The 24,230-nt window shown below is 37.0% G+C and overlaps 1 protein-coding gene across 1 annotated transcript; it reads left to right on the forward strand.

Moving 5' to 3' along the window:
• The first annotated feature begins 2,537 nt into the window (after positions 1-2,537).
• On the forward strand, positions 2,538-23,842 carry LOC149152118 (villin-3-like). Its single transcript, XM_089440066.1, has 23 exons — positions 2,538-2,752; positions 6,916-7,053; positions 7,368-7,467; positions 8,372-8,440; positions 8,536-8,772; positions 8,900-9,077; positions 9,228-9,360; positions 9,588-9,747; positions 9,847-9,997; positions 10,085-10,185; positions 10,393-10,551; positions 10,772-10,840; positions 11,024-11,092; positions 11,273-11,410; positions 20,342-20,470; positions 20,705-20,856; positions 21,194-21,197; positions 21,317-21,460; positions 21,872-21,997; positions 22,352-22,417; positions 22,515-22,857; positions 22,994-23,247; positions 23,329-23,842. Exons 2-23 carry the CDS (start codon positions 6,998-7,000, stop codon positions 23,440-23,442), a joined length of 2,952 nt encoding a protein of 983 aa, XP_089296192.1. The 5' UTR covers positions 2,538-2,752; positions 6,916-6,997; the 3' UTR covers positions 23,443-23,842.
• Positions 23,843-24,230: the final 388 nt, after the last annotated feature.

Here is a 24,230-nt window from a genome sequence, read left to right on the forward strand (position 1 = left end):
TTTTTGGGAAATTACGGTTTGGTCATCTCTCGCTGTTCATTCTAGGGCTTCCAAGGGTCAATCCCACAGGTTCTTGGAAAAGTTTGTCTACAAGTTTCTGATAGCTGTGGTGTTGTGACAATGTTTAATCAGTCGTCGAGGAGGTTCATTAGGGGCTTCCTCCTCTAGGCAACATCGCCTTTTTGGTTGGGAGTTCATAGCTAATTTATTTGATGTTGTGCCTTTCAAAGTTTGAAGGGAGATCCAAACCTTGGAGGCCAAAGAATTTGGTGACAAAATGTATCATTCTGATTTAGAGTTTGCATTGGCAAGACCAAATGGGTACCAGTCCCAGGAAAATGGAGGAAACAGAGGCTTTACTTTAATAATTCTTTATATAAACACATATAGATGGGTACCTTAATGCATATGGTGTTACGAGATAAACAAGTAGATAATTATAAACTTTTTGTTGGTCAAGAAGAAATGAAAAGGATTATGAGAGATATCTAGTATGACATGGATGAAATTGTAGTGCACCTGAACAAAATAGAGAGATACATAGCTCCGAATTCTGAAACTTACTCTAATGCACCTTAGAATGGAGAAGGGGTTATCAATGCAGCCCCAATCAACATGGTTAGTGCAAATTCTTCTCTAGAACAACCAGTAATCATTTTGGATTAATGATTTACTATATGTTTGTCTGCTCTCCCGAGTTACTCTTATTCGGAGTTGATCTTGTGTTTTTGTGTTATACTTGCGCGGGTGTTTCGTTATTATGTCAGTCTTCTTTTTATACTCATGGTGTCTAGCTATGTAGTGTTCTTAACAATCTGTTCAGTATCCTATTTTTGAACGTCTGTTCAATTTCCAAGTTTATAGTATCATATATTGTAGCTACTTTTTTGGGAGAACTGTTAATGGCCTTGGGCTTGTGATGTAAACAGTTTGTTGATATGGTTGAAAAGGTCACCATCATGCCTCAAAGAACTCCTGTTGTAACTTGCCTTTCTTTGGAATATTAATAGAAATTTTGGTTGGAATTTACAAAAAAAAGATAAAATAGCTAATATCTACCATAAACACGCAATGCTAAATAGTTAAAATTATCATCCTTTCTTGCCCAATGTGAATGGTCACATTTAGTTGGTCATAGTCTAATTGTTCTATGTTTTGGAGTTTTTTTGGGTATATTTTTTGGTCAAATTTGCCTAAAAATTGGTAGAGATTTGTTATGTTTTAGAGTTCTTTTGAGTATGTTTTTTAGGTATATTTTCTGGTCAAATTTGCCTGAAAACTAGTAGAGATTTGTTGGAACAAGTTTGGGTTGTGAACTCTGCACAATTCGAGCACCCTAGAGGTTTTTCAGGGCATTGAATCCATTATGCATTCAAAAACACATTTTAAACAATAAATAATCATGTTGTGACGACTAATCGTTTCATTGGATTCTAACCAAAAACTTTAAAACCTAGAATAGTTAGATAACCCCATCTAATTGTACCAAGAAGCAAACTCATATTATGCATACAACATTTTTATCCTTGGGGTAGCCTTTTTTATTATAGGTTCAAAGTTGCTGATAATGAACTCCTAGTGTAATGTTATATGCGTTAAAGATGCTTTTTAATCTAGTGATAGATGTTGAAGTTGCATTTATCATTTTTTACTTGGGCTATAAAAACTTCTTTACCTTAAACATTGGTAATGTTAAATAATATTTTTTTTTCCTAAATTACAAAGTCGATGAAAACCACTAAGTACTTCTCTTCATTTTGAAAATGGTATCTAGGGTAAACCAATACTTCTCTTCATTTTGAAAATAATATCTAAGATAAACCATAAAATCTTTTATATACAAAACGTATCAGTAAAAAATCTTGAAGCCACTACAACAATCAATAAGCAGTCTTAAAATCATTACAACACATGTAAACTCAACCTAACGCAACATATTATTTCTGAAAAAGATAAAGTCAATTCTCCCAACTACCAAAAATAAATCCAAATGGCGTAGCATTAAAACTTATCATTTAATTTAATTTAAAAAATAAATAATATCATGTTCTCGATATCCAACAGCAATACAACGCACATGATATTTATGAAGCCTTTCAAACTTTTCAAAAAATAGTTGGGTAAATTAAAGGTATTGTAATTAAAAGCTGTGTTCATATCACAACAATTACTATATATATACGCTATCTATACTTTCCTCCCCTACATTTATCTCTATAAATGAAGAAAGTTTCATAAAGTATAGGACAACCATATCAATTATTTATTTATTTTAAATATATTCCTTTACATATAAAAATCTTCACAACGAAGTTATAAATTACACCTCGCTCCGATAACTGCGTATACGTTCTTCGCTAAGCAAGAAAATATAGCTGTTGATGATGAATGAAAACCCCACCCAGGGGCCAACCCACTCAAAATACCCCTTTTTCTCCCCTTTTTACGCTGAATATCCAGGTAATATTTACTTTAATTAAAAAATCCCTGTCAACCTTCTCCAACGTCCTTTTCCTCTCCTTTTGCCTATTTTCTCCTTTTCTCCTTTAAGATTAAGCTGAGCAGGCTTGAACAGAGCAGACTTGATTATTGTAATATTATTATCTGTATTCATTATTTCATTCATATCGTTGGCGAATTGCAGTGCTGAGGACGATTTGCCATTTTCAACTTTAAGCAAAGAGGAATATTGCGTTTCGGCTGCAAAGGCGGATCTGTCTATCCATTTTCTGGAATTGATCCTGTGCATGAGGTATCCATTGCTCTAACACCTCATCTTTCTGAATTTTCATTGGGTGGCCTCAAAAATTGAAGTTTCATGGGACATAATAGAGACAATTTGATCTTGGACATGCTCTTATGATGAATTGATCTGACTATTTGGGCCTCGGATCAGTTGAATTTTCATTTTTTCTCTGATTTAATTGTTTGGTTTTGACCGATCCCTCCAGATTTGGAGGATTCGCTCGTAGTAGATCGCGATACTACTGTAAATACTTTGGTTTGGTTTAACATATGCAACTCTAGGAATTCAGGACTTTTCTTTTGCTATTGTGTTAGTTTTGCAGTTAAATCTATTTTTAAGCATGCTGGACAATGAACTGATTTGCGAAAGGTTGCTTGTTTGGAATTGTAGGTATGATCCGATAAGTTACAGTAAACATTGAGGCTTTTGGAAGTTCCTCGTTTGAATCCTGTGTTTTCAGAAGACTCGTGGCATAAACTTTTTGTTTATTAAAATTGGCGTTTTTCCATTTCTGATCATGATCTCTGGTTTATGCCTAATTTAAAATACATTAGGCTTTGTGGAGTCAGACAGATCTGCGCTCGATAACTTCAAACTTGTTTTTTTTTTGGTGCTTGTTTTGACATTATATTAAATCACCAAAGTTTTGGAAAGATGCCTTCTCTCACAATTTTTTTTCTCATTTCAGTCCGATATTTATGGCGAGTCTGTCAAATTGGACTTGATTGGATTTCAGTTTCGTGTTATGTCTGCCTCTCTTGTTACAAAATCAGCATATTGACTTTACACGGCCAGAATTCCTTTTTAAGATCATAAAATTTAAGCTTATCAAGAGAATGCATCAGGGTCATGGCAGAGTATTGTAGGTCACAAGCTTTGGCAATTGGGGTTCAGCTTGATAATCCTTGGACATATTTATGTAGATTATGCTTTATAAAGTCATCCATTTACTTCCTTATTTTGTCCAACCAAGATATTCTATAGACTTCTTTGGATGCCATTGAAAATGCTCATAGAATGTGAGGATGCTTTGATGCTTATGGTGCATCCCTAAGGACGAAAGTCAGTGCCTTTTACCACATTTTCCACTGTAAGATCTAAGATTTTAGAAGATCGATGGTCAGTTTATGTTCCAATATTAATCGTATGTTCATCTCCACAACAGTGGAAATTGGTCCATAAAATCATCTTAAATACTCAATATGATAAAGTGGGTTATAATTATAAGTGCTAATATAACCTTTTTAAGCTTCGAAACATCTCTTATTTCTAGCAGAATGCATAATCCCAGTGCGGTTTTCTCTACAATACCACATCACTGCAAACCAACCTAATAATATAATTTTTTATATTCATTCTATACAAACTATTTGTCAGTTTCCTGTCTCATTAAAACTTTAGAACCCGACCATAACGAGTGAGATATTTTTGAAAAGCCATCAAAGCATACTCTGATGTGGGTTGTTCATTATAACCAATAACCAGGTGTAAAGGCTTTACCAAGCATAAGTATCTCTGCAAGACTAAAATATGTCTGCAGTAAACAAAGACCATCTACATTCATGCACAATTTAGGAATTCCTACGTATGTTTTGATCCAACATACTTCATGCTTGAGGATTTGCCACAGAGTATATGGCCCAGATTGGCATCGAATATACTGTGCATGAAGCATGATCCATTAAAGAGGTTTTTTATGGCCAACCATTCTACTCATCTGACATTGTTGTGCAACATTCCTAATATCTCAGAGAAAACAACATTATGAACATTTGGGAAAGGTTTACATGAATGTCAACTGCATAGTACATGAACATCCATTATAGACATGAGAGCAAGACAATGGCTTATCTATCCATCCACTAGTCATGATCATACGAATGATTATAGAATCATTAGTATTGGATGTTTTTACTTTCTGTCCATATTTTCTTAAAGATTAGTGGATTGGGCTGATCATGTTAGTAAGTGGCACTTCTTCATTTGTTCTTTGGTACCCAATTCTTCTTCTGCTGTGAAGTGATCAATTTGTTGGAGTGATGATGTACTAAAAGGTTGAAAATATCTCTTGAACTGGGAGTTTATCACTTAAGAAAGTCAAAATACCTTTGCACAAGGGGTCATTACCTATAAATAACAATCAGAAATATACATCAAACGATTAGAACTATATGTAGCTATATTTTGCCAGGAGCTCTGTTTGCAGGGGTCTGTTTATCTCCTGGAATAGTGTTTTTAACATTTTCACCAATGACCCCAATACTCTCGAATATCATTTGCACTCTATGTACTAATTCGACATGAAGGTGAAGAATTGAACGGGAGACAAGAACATGAATCACATTTTCTCCTCTCTTCTGGGCTACATACAATGCTGGATGTTGATATGACAGCACCAAGGGTATTGGTGCCTATTGGCAAATACGAGGCCTGGGTTTATATGGACCTCAGCTAGTTGATACATGACAGTCCATATATAGCACTGGATAGCCACAACATCATGGGCAGATATACATAGAAAAATGGAAATTTGACCTTATGACCTCAGGAGTATCCCATGTTTTTTTTATTATTCCTTTGAATCCTATTATATCTGCTTATAGCAAGTTACATAGTTTCACACTGAGGTTTGCATCCATGTAAGCTGTCCACATCATTTAAGTCATTGATTATCCACATTTCTGTATGTTTTTCTAGTGAAAAAAGGATTTGTCCTAGTTACTCCTCTAAACAATGCTCATCAGAGAGGCAAGTTGAAAGATCTAGTCAAACCAATTGAATGCATATGCCCTCCATTATGTTGATTCAGGCTCTTAAGAATGGCAATAAGGTGAGATGTTCTCAGCTCTGAGTTACTTCTAAAGAAAGGAAGGGATGATTATATGTTAAAGCCCAGCTTCTTCAACAAGAAAATAGCTCGAGGACATATTTTCTGAAGAATGGAATTCTCATCGCTAGGCAGTTACCATTTTTGTTCAAAGATTAAATAACGTTCTGGTATGTAGAGCATAACAGATTATGAGCTAACCTATTACACAAGCTATTGCATGCTAGAAAAGAGTAGTGTCGTATTTTATTGGGTTGTGCTTTTGGAAATTGCTATCGAGGTCACCATACTTGGTAGAAGGTGTAGTACGCAAGGGCAGTACATAGTTTAATTCTTCTTATAGAGGAATTAAGCAATTGTGGATTCCTTCCTAGGATTGTTTGTTTCTTTTAGCATGGGAGTGTTCGTGAGATTCGCATTTCGATCTAAATTATGTTTGGTTGGATTGCTGCTTTTTGTTCAAGGATGTGAAATGGAATATTTCCAGAGTCTACCTGGCTCATTGTAAAGAAAATTTTGTTGACTGGAAGATGATTTATTTTTCCTTTTCCTACCCCATACCAATTTCCTAAATTTTCAACTCAGGCATTTCTATCTATTGCTTCGATTAAGTTGAAAAAGAGAGGCAATATTTATTTTTCTGAATAGTGGTATACTGGAAACTGAATATGGGCTTATAATTATGCTGATAGGCATGTATGATAGGGATTCCAGAATTTTTTTTTTTGAATTAAAAAAATTACCGGGACAGGTGAGATTTAATAAAGAGGGTATATTCTTTGTCATCTTCACACATAAAGAGATCAGATTAAACTTTTATCTTAATATTGGTAGTTAAGCAATTTTTTTTTATTATTTTTTTTAATTATTTCAGCAAATGACACATATGCGCTTCATAACCATTACTGTAAAAAAAATAAGATTAAAGAATATAAGATTGAGGAAAATAAGATCAAAGAAAGTATGATTAAAATAGGATTAAAATGGGAAGTAACTATTGTTGAAAAAAATAAGATTAAAGAAAATTCACTTAATTTATAGGAAGATACAAATTTATTTGAATGATACTGGTCCTATCGGCGTTAATCAGCCATTAGTGCATATATATTCTCTTAAGAGAGATGCACATGGCATATGCAAGCACATCATGCTTGATCTGAATCATATATATCTGCATGAAAATTCTTTATGGTGTTGCATCCTAACTAAGATTAGTTTTAATTTTCATCTGGTTGCCTATGCCACTTGATCCTTTAAACTGAGTCATGCATTTGCGTAAACATGCATTCTTTTGTTTCACCTCATAAAATATGACTAACGCTAATTTATGCCATGGGTGCAGGGAATCAGCATAACAAGGTATTAGGTTTTTTGGTCCCGTGTTTTTGAAACAAGCCGGTTTTAAGTTGCTTCGGTGAGCTGTCATGGCTGTCTCAATGAAAAATCTCGATCCAGCATTTCAAGGCGTTGGTCAGAAGGCGTATCCTATATCTAAACTCCACTCTAAGAGATTATGTGCCTGATTTCTAAAATATACACATTTCTCAGAAGATTTGACTGATTTATAAGAGATGATGTGCCTGATTTCTAAAGTATACACATTTCTCAGAAGATTTGACTGATTTTAAAGTTTGGATCAAACTTACTTTGGACTCTGCTTTTAAGACTTTTTAAGCCTTTTTGTCTTTGCTTAGATATTTGTTGGGTTCAAAGCTTGGGATGAATAGGATTTTCCATACGTAATAAAACCCCGGAGGGTACTTTCCTTGTGTTACCCTTAATGAAAAATTGCAGGGGCACAGACATCTGGCGTATCGAAAATTTCCGCCCAGTTCCTATACCAAAATCTTATTATGGTAAATTTTACTGTGGAGATTCTTATATAGTTCTGCAGGTAAGCGTTAGATGTTAACAATTATTGCAATACTTCTCTTCTCTCTAGCATCAAAGCATTTGCCCCTATTTATATTAGCGTATTCAATATGGCATTAAAGAGAATGATTCGCTGAGTCTCTTTCGACTATTGCTCAATCTTTCAGTCTTGAGAGGAAAGGCCGCATGTTCTTAGAGATCCTGATGCTGGTTCATCATCTTTTTGGTTTTTTTCATTTAATGCCTGATTCTGTTAGAACAATTTCTAAATAATGTAAACTGTTACTGTTCTTGTAACAAAGTGACTTCTACTTTGTATATGAGCTGAACTTCTACTTATAGATTCCAATGCTTATGTATTGTTATTGAAAGAATGGGCTATCAATGATCCATGATTTTGAGCATCATCTTTTTTATGCATATTGAGAGACTATAATTGGCCACATTGTTTTTAACATGGAATTTTTGCCAAGTTGTTACCTTGGTATATTTTTAGAGCTTGCTCCTTAGGGTCAAAGGAATGTGAAAAAAAGGCCACGCTCTGCCTTTTTATGCAATGCACAAGTCGTACATGGTCTTCACGTCACTCTAAATGCCCTGCATCTGCAAAAACAGGGAATTGAAATTTATTGAGAAGGCGTTAAGTTTTCGAAGTTACTAACTTACTATTATAGTTTTCATGAGACTTTTGAAGAAATGCTTAAGGAATAGGGAAAACAAACTTGTGCTAATCATTTCGTCTTGTTGTAGCGTATGTGATCTTCCTTCCGTAACTTGTCAAGTGAACTTCAATCTCGGACAAGAAAATTTTGCCAATTGCAAACTGATTTGTATATTATGGCTCCGCAATTGAAAAAGTGAAATGTGACTGGGATTGTTTTGGGGCTTAGTTTCCTGAAGTTGTTTGTAATATCTACCTTTGACAGACAACTGCAACAAAAAGTGGGGCTTATCACTATGATATACATTTTTGGCTTGGGAAAGACACTAGCCAGGTATTCATACTTTGGATTTCAAGTGTTTTAGTATAAATTGCAATCTGTTATTTCCTCAGATAACGTTTCAGTGAGAATATTTACGTTTGTATTAGGATGAAGCTGGGACAGCAGCTATAAAGACAGTTGAGCTTGATGCAGCTCTTGGAGGCCGTGCAGTGCAATACCGTGAATTGCAGGGCCATGAAACTGACAAATTTCTGTCATATTTCAAGCCATGTATTATTCCTTTGGAAGGGGGTGCAGCTTCTGGATTTAAAAAACCTGAGATAGAAAATTTTGAGCCGCGCCTTTATGTATGCAAGGGCAGGCGTGTTGTAAGAGTAAAACAGGTGAATATTTGATGTTTGAAAGTCATTAACTTGGACTCATCCGGTTGAAGGATTTCATTTGAAATCCTTATTTTGTGTAGCTGGCAGTTAAGAAGAGCAAACATGAGCTTTTATTAATTTTATGCAGGTACCTTTTGCACGGACTTCATTGAACCACGATGATGTTTTTGTCCTTGATACTGAGTCGAAGGTGTACCAATTCAATGGGGCATCATCCAGCATCCAGGAAAGAGCGAAGGCCTTGGAAGTGGTGCAATATATCAAAGATGAATACCATGAAGGGAAATGTGACATTGCAATAGTTGGTAAGTTGCGTGAGGCTAGAACTTGTTTTAGTAAACTTGCGGGGTTTGACTTGTACATTTATCTAGACTATTTTTGAAGGCGAATGGTATATTTCACGTTTGTTTAACTTTCACTGGACATTTTGCCTCTCTGTGTAATATGGATGCTAGATGATGGGAAGCTTGTAGCAGAATCTGACTCCGGAGAGTTTTGGGCTCTGTTCGGAGGTTTTGCTCCCATTGGCAAGAAGAATGGCAATGATGATGATTCTAGAATGGAATCAACTCCTGGAAAACTTTACAGGTAAATTCTTATTCTTAAACAGCGTGCATAGAATAATTCTAGATCCTGCATGCAGTGTTATGTTTGTTAGCTTTCCTTTAGAAAGTAAGTCAGCCAATATAATCTGACACCTGATAAGAAGACATATATATTAAATAAACTAGGTGATTGGTAGCAGTTTGAAACCCTGACAGCAATTTAAACAAGTACATCTGTCCTAAGTTTATATTTTGGTGTCTGTGATATAGCATTGTGGAAGGGGAGATAAAGATTATTGAGGGTCCCTTGTCTAAGAGTATGCTGGAGTCAAACAAATGTTATCTACTTGATTGTGGTGCCGAGGTATATGTGTGGGTTGGTCGAGTGACACAATTGGAGGAGAGAAAGTCTGCAAGTCTAATTGCAGAGGTAAGCATGCCCTTCTTAATATAAATTAGATCCATTGTCAACGTTTGAGCTATAATTTGAACTTTATGATGTATATCTAAAATTTAATGGTATCTTTAGGAATTCATTTCTAATAAAAAACGACCGAGGAACACACACATAACTCGAGTTATCCAGGGATTTGAGACACTGCCTTTTAGGTCAAATTTTGACTCATGGTCACTTGGCAGTGGAACTTCGGGCTCTGAGGATGGAAGAGGCAAAGTTGCTGGTAAGTATAGCAGTTCTTTGTGCACTGACAAGCCTAGGGGTAATATTTTAAGGGGTTTCACTTATTCAATTTCAAATTTTTTTTCAGCATTACTGAAGCAACAAGGAATCAATGTGAAGGGAATTTTGAAGGCAACTCCACTGAAAGAAGAAATTCCACCATTGCTTGAGGGAAATGGGAAACTTGAGGTCTGGTGTTTGCTAAAAAGATCGGATGTATTTCAATAATACAGTTTGCTAGTTTCTTCAGATTTTCAATCTCCCAATTCTTAATATGTTTGTTTGTGCAGATTATTTTTTTCATTTTCTGAGAGCAATCCCTTTCTAATGGATGGAAAAGGTCATGTTTATATTGTATAATCAACGTGTAATGGGAATTCTTGCATCTGGTTGCAGGTTTGGAGGGTCAAGAATGTTTCTAAAGCCCCAGTTCCTAAAGAGGATATTGGCAAATTCTACAGTGGTGACTGCTATATCATACTTTATACTTACCACTCTGGAGACAGAAAAGATGATTATTTTCTTTGCTTCTGGCTAGGGAAGCAGAGCACCCAGGTATAGTGTTTAGGATTTTCTAATTTTTTCATTTAGCAGTACTTTATGCCTAACTGTATTATTATGCATTGTGGCATTTTGAGTACAACCTTCATCACTATTTAGTATTCGGTAACAGTTCTGTCATGGAAGATGCTGATTGTTTACATTTAGCTTTACCTTCTTGTTTATATGATTCTTGTTCACTGAAGTCTTGATGTGCTTCTTTCCTTTTACTTAGGAGGATCAAGCAGTAGCTGCTCGTTTAACAAATACAATGGCTAACTCTCTAAAAGGAAGACCTGTACAGGTTAGCATTCTTGGATATTATGCAAATTTCATAGTTTCTTGCTTGATGTTAGTTTCCTTGCAAACAAGCTTGTTTTTCTCTCACTTGCATTACCTTGTACATTGCTCATACACGGTATATAAAATTTCTTAAAACAGTGCTAAAGTTGAGATTGCAGTTGAGATTGTGTCCTTCATGTTGCAGGGACGTATTCTAGAAGGAAAAGAGCCACCTCAGTTTATTGGATTATTCCCTAACATGACCATTTTAAAGGTTTGCACTAAAGCTTTAACTCATTTTATTTTTTGACAGTTGCTCGTTTTCACATTCAGTGTTCATATTTTTTATTGAAAGAGATACCTAGGGATGTGTGATCTGCTGTTACTTTTCTTAGGGTTAAGCAATGTTGTGATTCTTGTTATTTCTCTAATATATTTGTCCTTGATCTTGTAGGGTGGATTAAGTGTTGGCTACAAAAAATACATTGCTGAGAAAGGCATCAATGATGAGACATACAACGGGGATGGTATTGCCCTCGTTCAAGTTTGTGGTACAGGGCCTCACAATAGTAAAGCAATTCAAGTCGATCCGGTCATTATTCATTTTCTACCTTTATTTGTATTTATATGGATTTATGTGTGGGTGTTTCAAAATTTTCTTTCTGAATCTTCAGTCTCTAATATGTAAATAAATCATAGGCTGTTAAAACTGGGTTAACTGTATTAAAAACCAGAACAACGGGTTAAAGTTTCTGAGTTGTTCTGCTAGAGGAAATGCATGTCCGAGAAAGGAAAAGAATGACAATAACAACTTGTATTCCTCTTCTAGTTTGAGTAGGCCATTTACATGTAAACCTAATTCAGACTCCATGTTCTTGTAGTTATTCTCTATTGGACGTTTAATGTTCAGTATATCCCTTAGGTGTACTTTTTGTTCAAGGAAAACATCATGGGAAACCCAAGGGATGCCTCCCCACATTTATGGACCCCTAGTAAACCTGTCGGTGTAGATTAGTGTGCCTCACCTGGGTGGATTCTAACTGGGCACCTGCTGGAGACTGCCATGGAATGAAACCAACCAAATTCCCAGCAACATTGGTGACAACAAGTTGATCTAACTCCGGGCTATATCCCTTAGGACTTTATGTGCATTTGAGCATAGTATGCTGGATAAAAGTTAGTGGGATTAGATTACTTCCATTACACTTCCTCGTCTTCTTCCAAATAGGTAGGAAAAACTACATAACTGGAATTACTCACTAAAGACAGGAATACTATACTATATAATAATGAAGGTCACTTGTTAGTAAGTGCTATCAATATCTCGTGATACAGAATGTGGTGTTGATGCATAGGAGGACACATCCACGTAATCCAATGTATATCCTTAGAACAGGTGGAGAATGATGCAGTTTAAATAGCAGAGTATTAAAGTTAAACTCAAGCTAGTGATCCATTATTGCCCTTTATACAAGATAGTGATTTCAGCAAACTCAATAACTATGGAACGTGGTTACAGGTAGTACGCAGAAAATTCCATGTGATTTCTTATTGGACTGAGATTTTAATAGAGTCCAATGCAGCAAAGATTGAAATTGTGAATGATGGTGCTGATAGTTTGAATCCAATTTTCTGATTGTTTAACCTTTTTATAGTTAGCAACTTCTCTAGAAACAGGATGTATCATATATGATAAAGTACACAGTCACTATATCTTGTAGAAATGGATAACATTCAGTGAATTGTATGAAGAATACTGAGCATACACCAGATTTGAAACAAGATGCATGTAAAGAGTGAAAACTAAATGGAAAAATATGTTTATTCCAAACAGGTATTCTTGAAGAAGGTTTCCAAGTGAAAAACTGAGATGGATAGGCTTGATGCATGTTTCTGTTTTCTTGCACTGAAACAATGATATTAATCATATTATGCTTCTCCTCTAAGCTATGACGGACATCCCCAGTAATTTTACTACCCCAGTGCATTATGAAATATGAGCACGTGAGATATCACTCTTACGTGTATCCCTAAAATTCCATAATAGTTGAAACGTGTTACAATTGAGATTCCCCATTTATTGTTGATGATACAAGAAATTTTAGATAAAACCAACAATAGTTAATAGCTCATAAAAAATCTCCTTGTAACACATTTTTCAACATGGATTAATTGGACAATAGGATATCTTTCTTCTTGCTTTCTCTTCATGGTTTTATTTATATCTTGTAGGCATGGTTACCTCTGTCTTACAAGTTGAGCATTGAGCAATCTTCAGTTAGTTTGTTGTAAAATTGCTTCCTTTTTCCATGAAGTATGCAAAACCTACATTTAGGGCATCTGCAAAAATACTCCATAAGTTGTACTGGAACTCTCTTATAGGTTGTGTGTGTCTAAATTCATGCAAAGATGATAGTCATACAGGTGACTTTGTCTATAGTGGAAATATGTTTCTCGAAGTAGCTTAAAAGCAACTCCTGATGTTCATCTGAACAGAAAGGTGGTGTGATATTACTTTTAAAGGATATCCTTGAAATAACAGTGTTTTAGGCTTGCGTGATATTAAGGAATATGATATATCCAGAGGGAAGGTTACTTGTGTTTCAAGCTTGTCACCACATAGTGATTGTATGTTGTGGATAGGTCGAGATTTATCTTAAGTGAATGGGTAACTCTTCAGTCTTACAATTCCAATTGATAACTGTTGATCTGAAAGCATGAAAAATATTGAAAGTTGACTCTGTTATGTCTTCCACTGAAGCTTGGTAATTTGTGCCTAATGTTGTGGCACAAATTATGAGCTGAATTGATTAATGTAATTCTTTATAATGATGAACTGAATTGATTAATGTAATTCTTTATTCATACTGATATGATATGATCACCAATTGATTGATTGTGAATTGCAGTCATTTCTTCTAGAAAAAATTCCCTTACATTTGAGTCTTAAGCTTTGAAATCATGCTTCCATTTTGCCATAGCACACTAGCCCAACTATGAATTGATGAGAAGTGGATAGGTTGTGAGTAGTAAAAATAATAAGATATACCTATCAACATTCATCGTTGCATAGATTTCAGTGTCTAGATGGGATTGATCAACTAGCCATTTAACTAGATTATTATTAGTGTGGAAAAAAAGAAAAAAGGTTTAATATTACAGATGGAATGTTACAACATTTACAAAAAACTGGTCAGAGCTTTGATTCTTTCTGCTCTGATAATTATCTGATAGATGAACTGACTCCCTACAACTTCAAGCTTTTTCCCTGTCAAAAACCAGGTCATAGCCCTTACAAAATTGAACAAACTTATAACACTGCAAAAAGGAAGCTGGTTTCCCTGGGCCATGACAGACTTTAGTTAAAAATTTTGAACAAGCTGGAGGTAAAACCAAAACAAACCGTGAACTAACCACTGAAATTCCAAAAACAAAAATAGGTAGTCAAGAAAGGATGACTGCATTGGACTTATCTGGAACTACTCATCTGGTTACTTTGGGCTGCTGGGTCTGCTTCTTCGATGTAGACCAGATTTGCATAATACTCATTGAGCAATATATTTAATACTCTGTGATGCCGTCCAACACTGTTGCCCTTCCTCTCTTTTTCTCAACAGTTATTGCCAACACCCCAATTATGTGGGTCAAGGCTTCATGTTCTTCTATAGGTTCTTCCCACACACTTCACAATAACTGGCCCCCTTCTGGCTTCCTCTCACCCAAACCTGCAAGAGCTTTGTGAACCTTGACAAACAACAACAAAGACACAGTCATGTTTGTGTTGGAAGGAGAGAAAACCACTTATGAAATCAATGGAGATGGATTTCCATGGTCTAGAGGGTATTGGAGGTGTGCTCCACTTGGATGGAAGACCAATAGAAGCAACTTTGTAAGTGCATCAAATGTTTTCTGTATGCTAAAGTGTCTCCCCATAAGCTGAAGATTTATTTTCTAAATTTTAGGTGAATTTAGTTGGTTCACAGTGCACACTTGCACATACGTCATTAATGAACTGGATGGTTCAGAGTAGAAAGACAAGTTCCATACAAAACTTGTGGAATTCCTTCTTGTAAGTGTTGTAGTTGAGCTTGGCTGATTGCTAATCTAGAAAAGATATTGAGCTAACTGTGAAAATTGAAATAAATTGCTCTAAGAATAGAACATACCTAAAACTAACATGGTATCAGAGGTGAGGTGAAGACAATGCACAAGCAAGAGTGAAAGAGAAATCACTGAAGACAGTTGGGAAAGGACAAAAGGATCTATGGATTCCTCATCCTCTTCAAATTCGCCAAGGGTGGTGTTGAAGCAGAGAACATTATCAGAATAGTGCAGTGGAAGCTTCTAATGGCCTACCTAAAGACCACTTCATTGGGAAGTCTGGATCTAAGGGTGGAAAGAAAGACAAATGCCTTGTTTGTAATAAGTTTGGCCATTATGCGAAGGAGTGTCTGAATGGCAGGGACACATCTCTTGATGAAGATAACAATCATTCCAGGGACATCTTCAATGATCAAGGGAATGACAAGTAATGCAGGTCATCAAGGAAATGACCGACTCTTCAAGAAAGCAAGGAACCCCAGGTATGAAGAATCAAATGTTCTTTTTGATAAGATAAAGAAGCGTTATCTTGTATTGGCCCTCTCCTTCAGATTCTTTGGGAATCTGGCTTATTGATTGTAGTGCTTGAAGGCACTTCATCGGATAGGAGGGTGCTCTCTCTAATTTAGTAGAGATGGAAACAATCGTGGGATTATACTTGGAGCCGATGCCACTTATCGTGTAGGGAATGTTACCACTCAATTGAATGAGGGTAACTCAATTCATTTACAAGAATCTCTTTTGTGTACCTAATCGCAAGAAGAATCTGGTGACCATTTCAGAAATGGAAATCAAAGGTTTCAGGGTGGCATTCATCGATGGAAAGGTATGTATTTGAAAATGGAATTAGTTCAGGGTTGTATCAAGTTGCAGGATGTCCATTGGGGATCATGTCAGTTGTCACATCTCATTTATAGCACTGAAGGTCTACTTGTCATGGGACCCTACCCAATGTGAGTCAGATGATGACAGGAATGCCTGAATTCAAAAAGAACATGAAGGTACACGTCTGAGATGTACCGAAGGAAAATCTTACAAGGTGGACCATTCCCCTCATTTAGCAGGTGCACAGGTTTGGAACAACTCGAGGGGTTTGAGATTCATAATCGGGAATCTCATGTATGCAGGTGGAAGAAAGCCCTCTATGGCTTGAAGCAAAACACCTCGGGCATAGTATGAGAGGATTGATAGTTGTCTGATGAAGCTAAGATTCACTAGGAGTGAAGCCGATCCAAACCTTTGCTTGAAGGTTGTGGATGATAAACCTCTCATACCGACACCTTTTGAGGATGACCTTTGACAAGTGTAGACCCTCTCATTCGTAGAAGTAAGAGGGAGTTGGATTCCGGATTTGGAATGGTGAACTGCAAGCCCGTGACTACCTCAATGGAGCTTAACTTTCAAAAGTTAAGTGGTGGTGATGTCGGACCAGATTTGGGAAATGTCTCTGAGTTTTATAAACTCATTCACATTGATGTTCTTGGTGAACTTCCGTCTAGATAAAGTTTTGCAGTTAGCATGATGAGCTCATATATGGTTGAGCCTCACTGGATTGGTGCCAAGAATCTTCTGAGATATCTTTGGGGCACTATCTCTCATGGATTGAGATACACTGAGATACACTGCCAGAAATGTAAAGCTGCATGATTATCGCAGATTCGCAAGAGCAATTCTGAGTGTTGGTTCTCTTTGAATTCTGCTTCAATATCCTGGATGATCAGGAAGCAGAAGTCGATTGCTATAAGCACCCCTGAAACTGAATACATATCTACGAGTATGATCTCGTGTGAAGTTGCTTGGTTGTGGAAGCTCCTCAGTGAGCTGTTTGTACACATGATGGATACCACTGTGATCTTCTGTGTCAACCAGGGGGGATTCGATTGTTGAGGAATCCTGTATTCTATGATTGCTCCAACATATAGACATCAGATACTACCTTATCTGGGATATGATATGTCGATGAGCAAGGAGGCTCTATTACATTGAGACTGATGTACAGGTCACAGACATTCTGTCAAATCCCCGAGGAAAGGTCAAATTTGTGACTTTATCGAACGACTTGAAGTCATTGAGAGACCTTCTTATAAAGGTCTTGCATGATGCATGCATTGAGCTCTGGGAGCTCTGGGGGGCTTGGGGTATTGCTTGGAGCAACAAGTGACCATAGGGCAACTTACCCTCCCCTAATGGTGCGTTGTGTATAGGGTGAATGGCTCAGCCTTCCCCTGTGATACCTCAAGGCGACTTAGGGACAGGATGAATGTTTTTCCTGTCAAGGCATCCTACCCATGCAGTTTGGGACTCATGGGAAGTACCTCTCATTTGGCCAATGAGCACGGAAATGGGGTTAGGGACCATAGTAGTTCTATCGATGGACTCATCGTTGTATCTACCGTACTCCCTATGCTAGGATGACCTCCATTGATCTAGGATCAGTATGAGTGGTTTGAGACACTCTCTTGTGATATTGATCTAGGATCAATAAAATTGACCTCAGGTCAGTACAGAATGGTATGAGACATTTTCGATCAATTCTCCTTCTTCATGGTTCAACAGAGTAGAGCAAAGCAGAGCAGAGCAGTGCAGGGCACTGATGGCAGAGATAGTACAGTCGGACATATGGATCAACAGATGCAGTTCTCCCTAGTTGAGAGAGGGGGTGTTAAAATTGGCAACTAGGGCCAAACTCCATGTGGGTCATCTTATTTATGGTAGCTAATATTTTTCTTGGATCCCTCTCATCGAGGGTGTAGGATTGATCTAAAGATCATCCAATTCCGATAAGTATTTATGGAGTTATGAATTTATTTATGGAGTTATGAATTTATAAGTCGGCCAACAACCAAATAAACCCCACATGTGCTCAATGTTTTAGTATAAAAGGAGATGACTTGAGAGTCATTTCCCACACACACTTCGAGCTTGATTTCTCTCCACTTGTCTTGGGTTTTGGTGGAAGAGAAATCTAGGAGTGGGGAAGCCATAGACGTTGGAGGAAAAGAGGTTGCCCTAGACACAGATAGAAGGTAGCCCTAGACGCAGATGGAAGGCAACCCTTACACTATCCTAAGGCAGCCCTAACCTATCCTATGTCAAGGGTAACCTAGCCGTAGTCAAGATAAGGATATACGCTGCCCTAATAGGTCCTAGCCACAGCAAATTCATGGGTCTTTTGGAGGACTGAGCTGCTGTTAGGAGGGCCTAGGAGCTAGGCTAGAAGGCAGCAATACAAGGCCTACTTCAGTGAAGAAGGGACATTAAGGTCACCCTTGTGACCACTTGAAGAGGCAACAAGGTCTGTGTGAAAGCCACAGGCCTGTAAGTATTGTTTTGATGGTCAAAACAGCCCTCTACATGGAGCTGTAGGTGTCTCCTCAACTAGTGAGGTCAGCTACCTTGTAAAGAAAGGGAGGCTGCATAATTCAAGGTGAGTTATGGGCTGATCATTGGACTGTTGTAGGTTACAAGAAGGTGCCCTAACCAGTGATCGAATTCTGTCCCTGAACAGCAGTACAAAGATGTTGGATACTGCCACATAGGAGCTGCAATGTCACTAACAAATAGGACAATGGGACAACAACATGTTGGGACGGAAACTTTGATGGGACAACCCAATGACATAGGACAGCTATGACAATTGTGCAGCAGTGGCATAAGTGGGACAACTGCTAACTAGTGCAGCAAAGTAAATAGGATAGCAAGGTACATAGTGTTGTATAGATGCATGGGACAGCAAGGTACATAGTGTTGTATAGATACATGGGATAGCTGTGACATGGCAGTAAAGGTACATGGAACAGCAGTAGGCATGGACAATATGGCAAGCACGGTGCAGAATGGCACGCATGGACAACATGGATAGCAGTGGCAAGCATGGTGCTGCAAACACATGAGACATGCTGTATGTCAACATGGTTATGACACATGGGACAACAGTGTAGCAGTATGATGTGTACAGCATGGTCATGAGGTCCAACATTGTGATGATGGGTGCACCATGATGCAGCACAGTGAGGTGCAACATGATGACGGGATGCAGCAAAATGATAGGTGAATGAGTCACCTTGGAGAATCAATTGAAGCAACATGTCTTCAACTGATCTCATGTACCATCTTCTTAGAGATAATCTATGCTCTTATCTAGATAAGTCAAAGTGTTGACTTTTGTTGTAAATGTACTCTCTCTCTCTCTCGACTGAACTTCTGAAGAACATAAAAGAAGAACTGATCAAGGGTTTCCCCACATTGGGGTTTTTCCTTGGCTAGCGCCACATCTTGTGTCCTCTTGTCTTGGCTTGTCTTCTGCGATTTATGTTTATGTTCTATCTGCAGTTTATTTTAATGCTGATGTGATTGCTAATCTGGAAAAGATATTGAGCTAATTGTGAAAATTGAAATAAATTGCTCTAAGCATAGAACATACCTAAAATTAACAGTAATTCATGGAAGGGGATGTGATACTTTTTGGCAAACAAGATCCCATACCTTTTAGATATGTTCCAAGTGTTCTTCCCAGCTTTTACTATAATCAAGATATCATCCAAGTAGACCAAACAAATTTGTGAATGTGAGAATGGAAAATCAAAATGCCGTTGATGATCAGTGTAAAAGTGGAAAGGTTGTTGATGAAGCCAAAAGGCAACATCAACCACTTCTAGAGACCAAACTGTCTTGAAGGTTGTCTTCCGTGCATCTTTGGCTTCTTGCAAACTTGGTGATAGCCAAATCCTAAATCAACCTTGGAGATTACGGTGCTCCCTAGTGTTGATCAAGGTTGTCACTAATCCTTGGAGTGCAAAATGGTTCTCGATAGTTATTGTGTTAAGAGCCTTGTAATCTGTGCAAATACATCATTCTTTCTATTAGCTTTTTAGGGATGGTCAGCATTGGAGATCCATAGGGGGATGTGCTAGGTGTGATTTTTACATTTTCCAACAATTTCTTTGTTTTGTACATGATCTTTGTTCTGTAATCAGGGTAATTAGTTAGGGAAGAAGACAGGGCCAAAATAGAATGTTTAACCCTTTTATTCAAATTAAACATATTTTAATGCTTTTAGGGCCCACATTTTCTGGTGGAAAACCTATGGATTATAGTATTTATGTTTTTAGTTTGAGAGTAAGATGAACTGAATATAGAATTTCATCCCCATTTAGGTCCAAATTCTAAGATTTTTGCTTCTAAATATGTGATAATGCATAAAGTTACAGGGGAAATTCTGAAAAGAAATCTCTTAGAGAGAGATGTATTTGATAACTTCATGAATGTGTTGTTCTTCAAGAAAAAAATTTCATTATTTTTTCATGCAATAATCAATGTGGTTATGGTATTTATGATGTCGAGTCTCTGGTGAGCAATGGTCCAACTGGAAATGTAAAAACCATCTGTGTTTCTGATGGAATTGGTGCATTTCTTGGTTTAGGTGGCAGAGTCTTTAAATTCTTGCGACTGCTTTTTACTGCAAACTGGGACGTCACTCTTTGCTTGGCATGGAAACTCTAGCACATTGGAGCAGCAACACTCAGTTGCCAGAATTGCTGAGTTTCTTAAAGTATGTGTTTTTCATGGAACGAAGGATTTTTGTTATGATTCTCCTTTATCGAAATCATTTGCTCTTCAAGTACATGCATTATTGGATTTCTATTGGTGCTGATGGTGGAATTCTTCTTAAGCTACTCCATGAGTTGATATCCTTTAAATAACTTTCATTTCATTTGATTTTTAGTGGTTGGCTTATTTTGAAATCTCTAATGAAAGTTGCATTTTTATGTCTTAATTTTGTCAGCCGGGCACTCTCTTGAAAGCTGTGAAGGAAGGAACAGAGCCAGCAGCATTTTGGAATGCATTGGGAGGGAAACAAAGCTATGTAACACAGAGGAAAGTGCAGGAAACAAGCAAAGATCCTCATTTGTATGCGTGCACATTTGAGAATGGTTAGTTGTGATTTGATGATTTACTGCAAAGCTGATATTCTATGTCATTTGTTACCACCATAGTCTTTGCAGGGCTGGATTTGAATCTTTTTTCCTTATTTGCTTCTTGTTTTCACATGAATACTATCAGTTTATCTACTTTATATGCTACCTTTTTTTACCCAGATTCAGGAGCCATTTTTATTTGCATTTTAATGTTTTAAAGGAGCTTTCTGACTAAATGTTTCTGAGCAGTAGGAAAACTGACCTCTTTTGTTTCTCTGTTTTGTTGGCCGTGCAAAATAATTCCAGGCATATTGCAGGTATGGTTAAGATTTGACCTACCACAAAAATGCTTCAAGTTTTGTCTTTCTTTCCTTCTCTTTTCTCCAAATTGAAAAGATGATGTTTACAAGTCACTTCACATTTTATGGCACCATGTATGACTATCAAGTGGTTGAATTGACAATTTTTTTTTTCATAAGCAGGTTTCCGAAGTCTTTAACTTCACACAGGATGATTTGTTAACGGAGGATATTATGGTCTTAGATACACATACTGAGGTTTTTATTTGGGTTGGTCAGCATGCTGATACCAAAGAAAAACAGCAAGCTTTTGAGATTGGTCAGGTCAGGATATTTTCTTCCATTTAACATTCCATTACCAAAATATTTTTATCTTAATTTGCATGACATTGGTAAGTAAGCAAATGAGGATGAGTAAAGCATGAACTGTCACTCTTGAAATTATTAGGAAGCTGGAAACTGACATAACCAAGTTTGGTATACGAAAAATAAAATGTAGTTTAAGGAATATTGCAAATGCAGGAATGGTAGGGAGGTTGGAGTCAATAATCTGCTTGTTATGCTGCATCAGATGCTGAGATGCACGTTGCATACTGATTTAAGATAGTCGTAGATCTCTTGAAAAAATCTTTATATCTAGGGTGCTTCAGAAGTGGATAGGAGCTCTAATGGTCAAGCTCTCCGCAACATGAGTTTTTATATAATTTGACTAATAGATTGTAGCATGATTTACAGAAGTACATGGAACGTGCAGCTTTATTGGAAGGGTTATCTCCAGATACACCACTTTACAAGGTCACTGAGGGAAATGAACCGTCTTTCTTCACAAGGTTTTTTGCTTGGGATGCTACTAAAGCTGTGGTATGTATTTTACTAGGACAAGTATTTTTCTTAGACACAGTATTTGAGTTCTAAATTTAACTGAGTTTTACGTCTGATGTATAAGTACAAGTTTTTATTTAAACCTGGTGTTTTTTATTGTCTCAGTGATAGGAATACAAGTTCTCTGGTCGTTTTAGTCTTTTACTTTTTTCAGAAGCTTAGCTTACTTATTTTTAAGAGAATGGAATGCTTTTGCCAAGCTTACCATTGCTAGATGAGACATCCTTTCCATTGTGCATTCTAAGATATTGTATTTTATATTTATGAATTGTCCAAGCATTAGAACTTCATGTCATATATATTCCTTTATCACTTGTTTGAAATTAACTGCAGATCCAAGGCAATTCGTTTGAAAAAAAAATCACATCTTTTCAAGGGATACCCGTTGAAGCTGTTGAGGTAAGTACTAAGATAGTAACAAGAGCAGCTATGCAGGTGCTTTGCCTCAGCTCTGATTTTTTATCTTGAAAGGATATAACCTTCTCAAATCTTACAGAATCTGAAAAGGTCAATGGCATCCGATGATACTGCTCCCTTTGAAAGTACTATAGAGAGATCTGACTCCTCAAATGATGTAAGACGGGGTGGCCCAACTCAAAGAGCAGCTGCACTGGCTGCATTGTCTTCTGTTTTTGGTTCTGGCAGTGGGGATAAAGGTGCACCTAAACCTTCAAGACCATCTAGATCTATTGTGAATAAGTCCTCTCAAAGAGCAGCTGCTGTTGCAGCATTATCCGGCGTTCTGAATGTTGAGCCAAAGAGCAGTTTACCTGCAGCCCCACCTGCACCAACAACTCTGGTTGCCGATGAAAGTGCTTCCTCAGTTGATACAGTTTCAGGTGAGTAGTGTCTGGTACTTTACACCTCCAAAAATATTGATGCTCATTTGAAAACAGTTTGAAAAGGTATACTTATGATTTGTTTGTGCCTGAAGGATTTGAGAGGATAATCAAGTTGTTTTCTTTTTCTGTGCAGACACATCAAAGAATGAGACAAACAGCACAACTACTGAGACTGAAGAGTTGTCACCAAAGCAAGAAGCATCTGTTACTGAAGATGGTGGAAAAGTAGAAGACAGTATTCCAGAGAATAATGGAGAAGATGTTTCTACGAAAAACGAGATTGCAGTGAAGCAAGAGGAGAATGGATGTGCTGTTACTTATAGCTATGAGCAACTGATAACTAGATCCACTAATCCTGCTGCTGGAATTGATCCCAAAAAGAGAGAGGTAAGTTCCTGTAGAATCAATTGCTCTGCATCTTACAACAGGTTTATTCTTTCTAACTGTCTGAACTTTTCTATATCACAGACATACTTATCGTCAGAGGAGTTCCAAAGTGTTTTTGGAATGGACCGGAAGAAATTTTATGAGCAACCAAAGTGGAAGCAGGATTTGCAGAAGAAGTCTGTTGATATGTTTTAGGGACCGGGACCAATTGTTTGGTTGATCTACATCGTTGTAGAAAATAGTTAATGCCTTTGGCTCTACCAAAGGAGTTTAGTTATTGCATGTTGGTGGTCATTTTAACCAGTTGCTATTCATGGAAGTAATTTTTTAGCCATTCCAATACTTGGGAGAGTGTTCAGATTCTGGAGGTCAAAACCTAGTGATTGTGTGCGTGAATCCGTGCCAGCTGTATCGATTGTATACTAGTTAATATGCTGCTTGTGGAACATTCAAAGGCGTATTACCTCTTTAGTGTATGCCTTCCTCGTTTGTATCCAAGGCTCTATATTGCTGTTAGATAAAAGCTCTGTTTACAGCATTATGTTTGAAAAACTCATTCTTTAAATTCTATGTAATTGTTATTTTTTTCCTGTTATCCTGCTATATTGTAATTTTTGCAATGATCTTATCAAATAAACTTTACTTCTACATAGAAGGAAGTTGACCTAGAGTTTTAATGTTTTTAGTAATATCATAGTATTAAGTTTCAGTTTTCAGCATGATGTCTAATGCCCATGTGGAGTACGTTGGTAAGATCCTGACAAGTAAATAGGAATATCAGGCTCATGCCAGGGGATACTAATTTGACTGGATCCCTAAGATTTTATTTTCTCAGAGGGGATTATTTTTGTTTACAGTCATGCTTTATTTGTCTATTTTCATATTGTCTTTGTTTCTTCACCTACTGGTCAAGACTGGTTAGGTGTGAGATTGAAGGGTGAAACTTTGTAGCACAGGTATTTTCTTTTACAACTGTGAAAATC

The sequence above is a fragment of the Pinus tabuliformis genome, chromosome 9 (assembly GCF_031772625.1).
Source record: "Pinus tabuliformis cultivar Carrire ecotype Pingquan chromosome 9, CPIR1, whole genome shotgun sequence".
Classification (NCBI taxonomy): Eukaryota; Viridiplantae; Streptophyta; class Pinopsida; order Pinales; family Pinaceae; genus Pinus; species Pinus tabuliformis.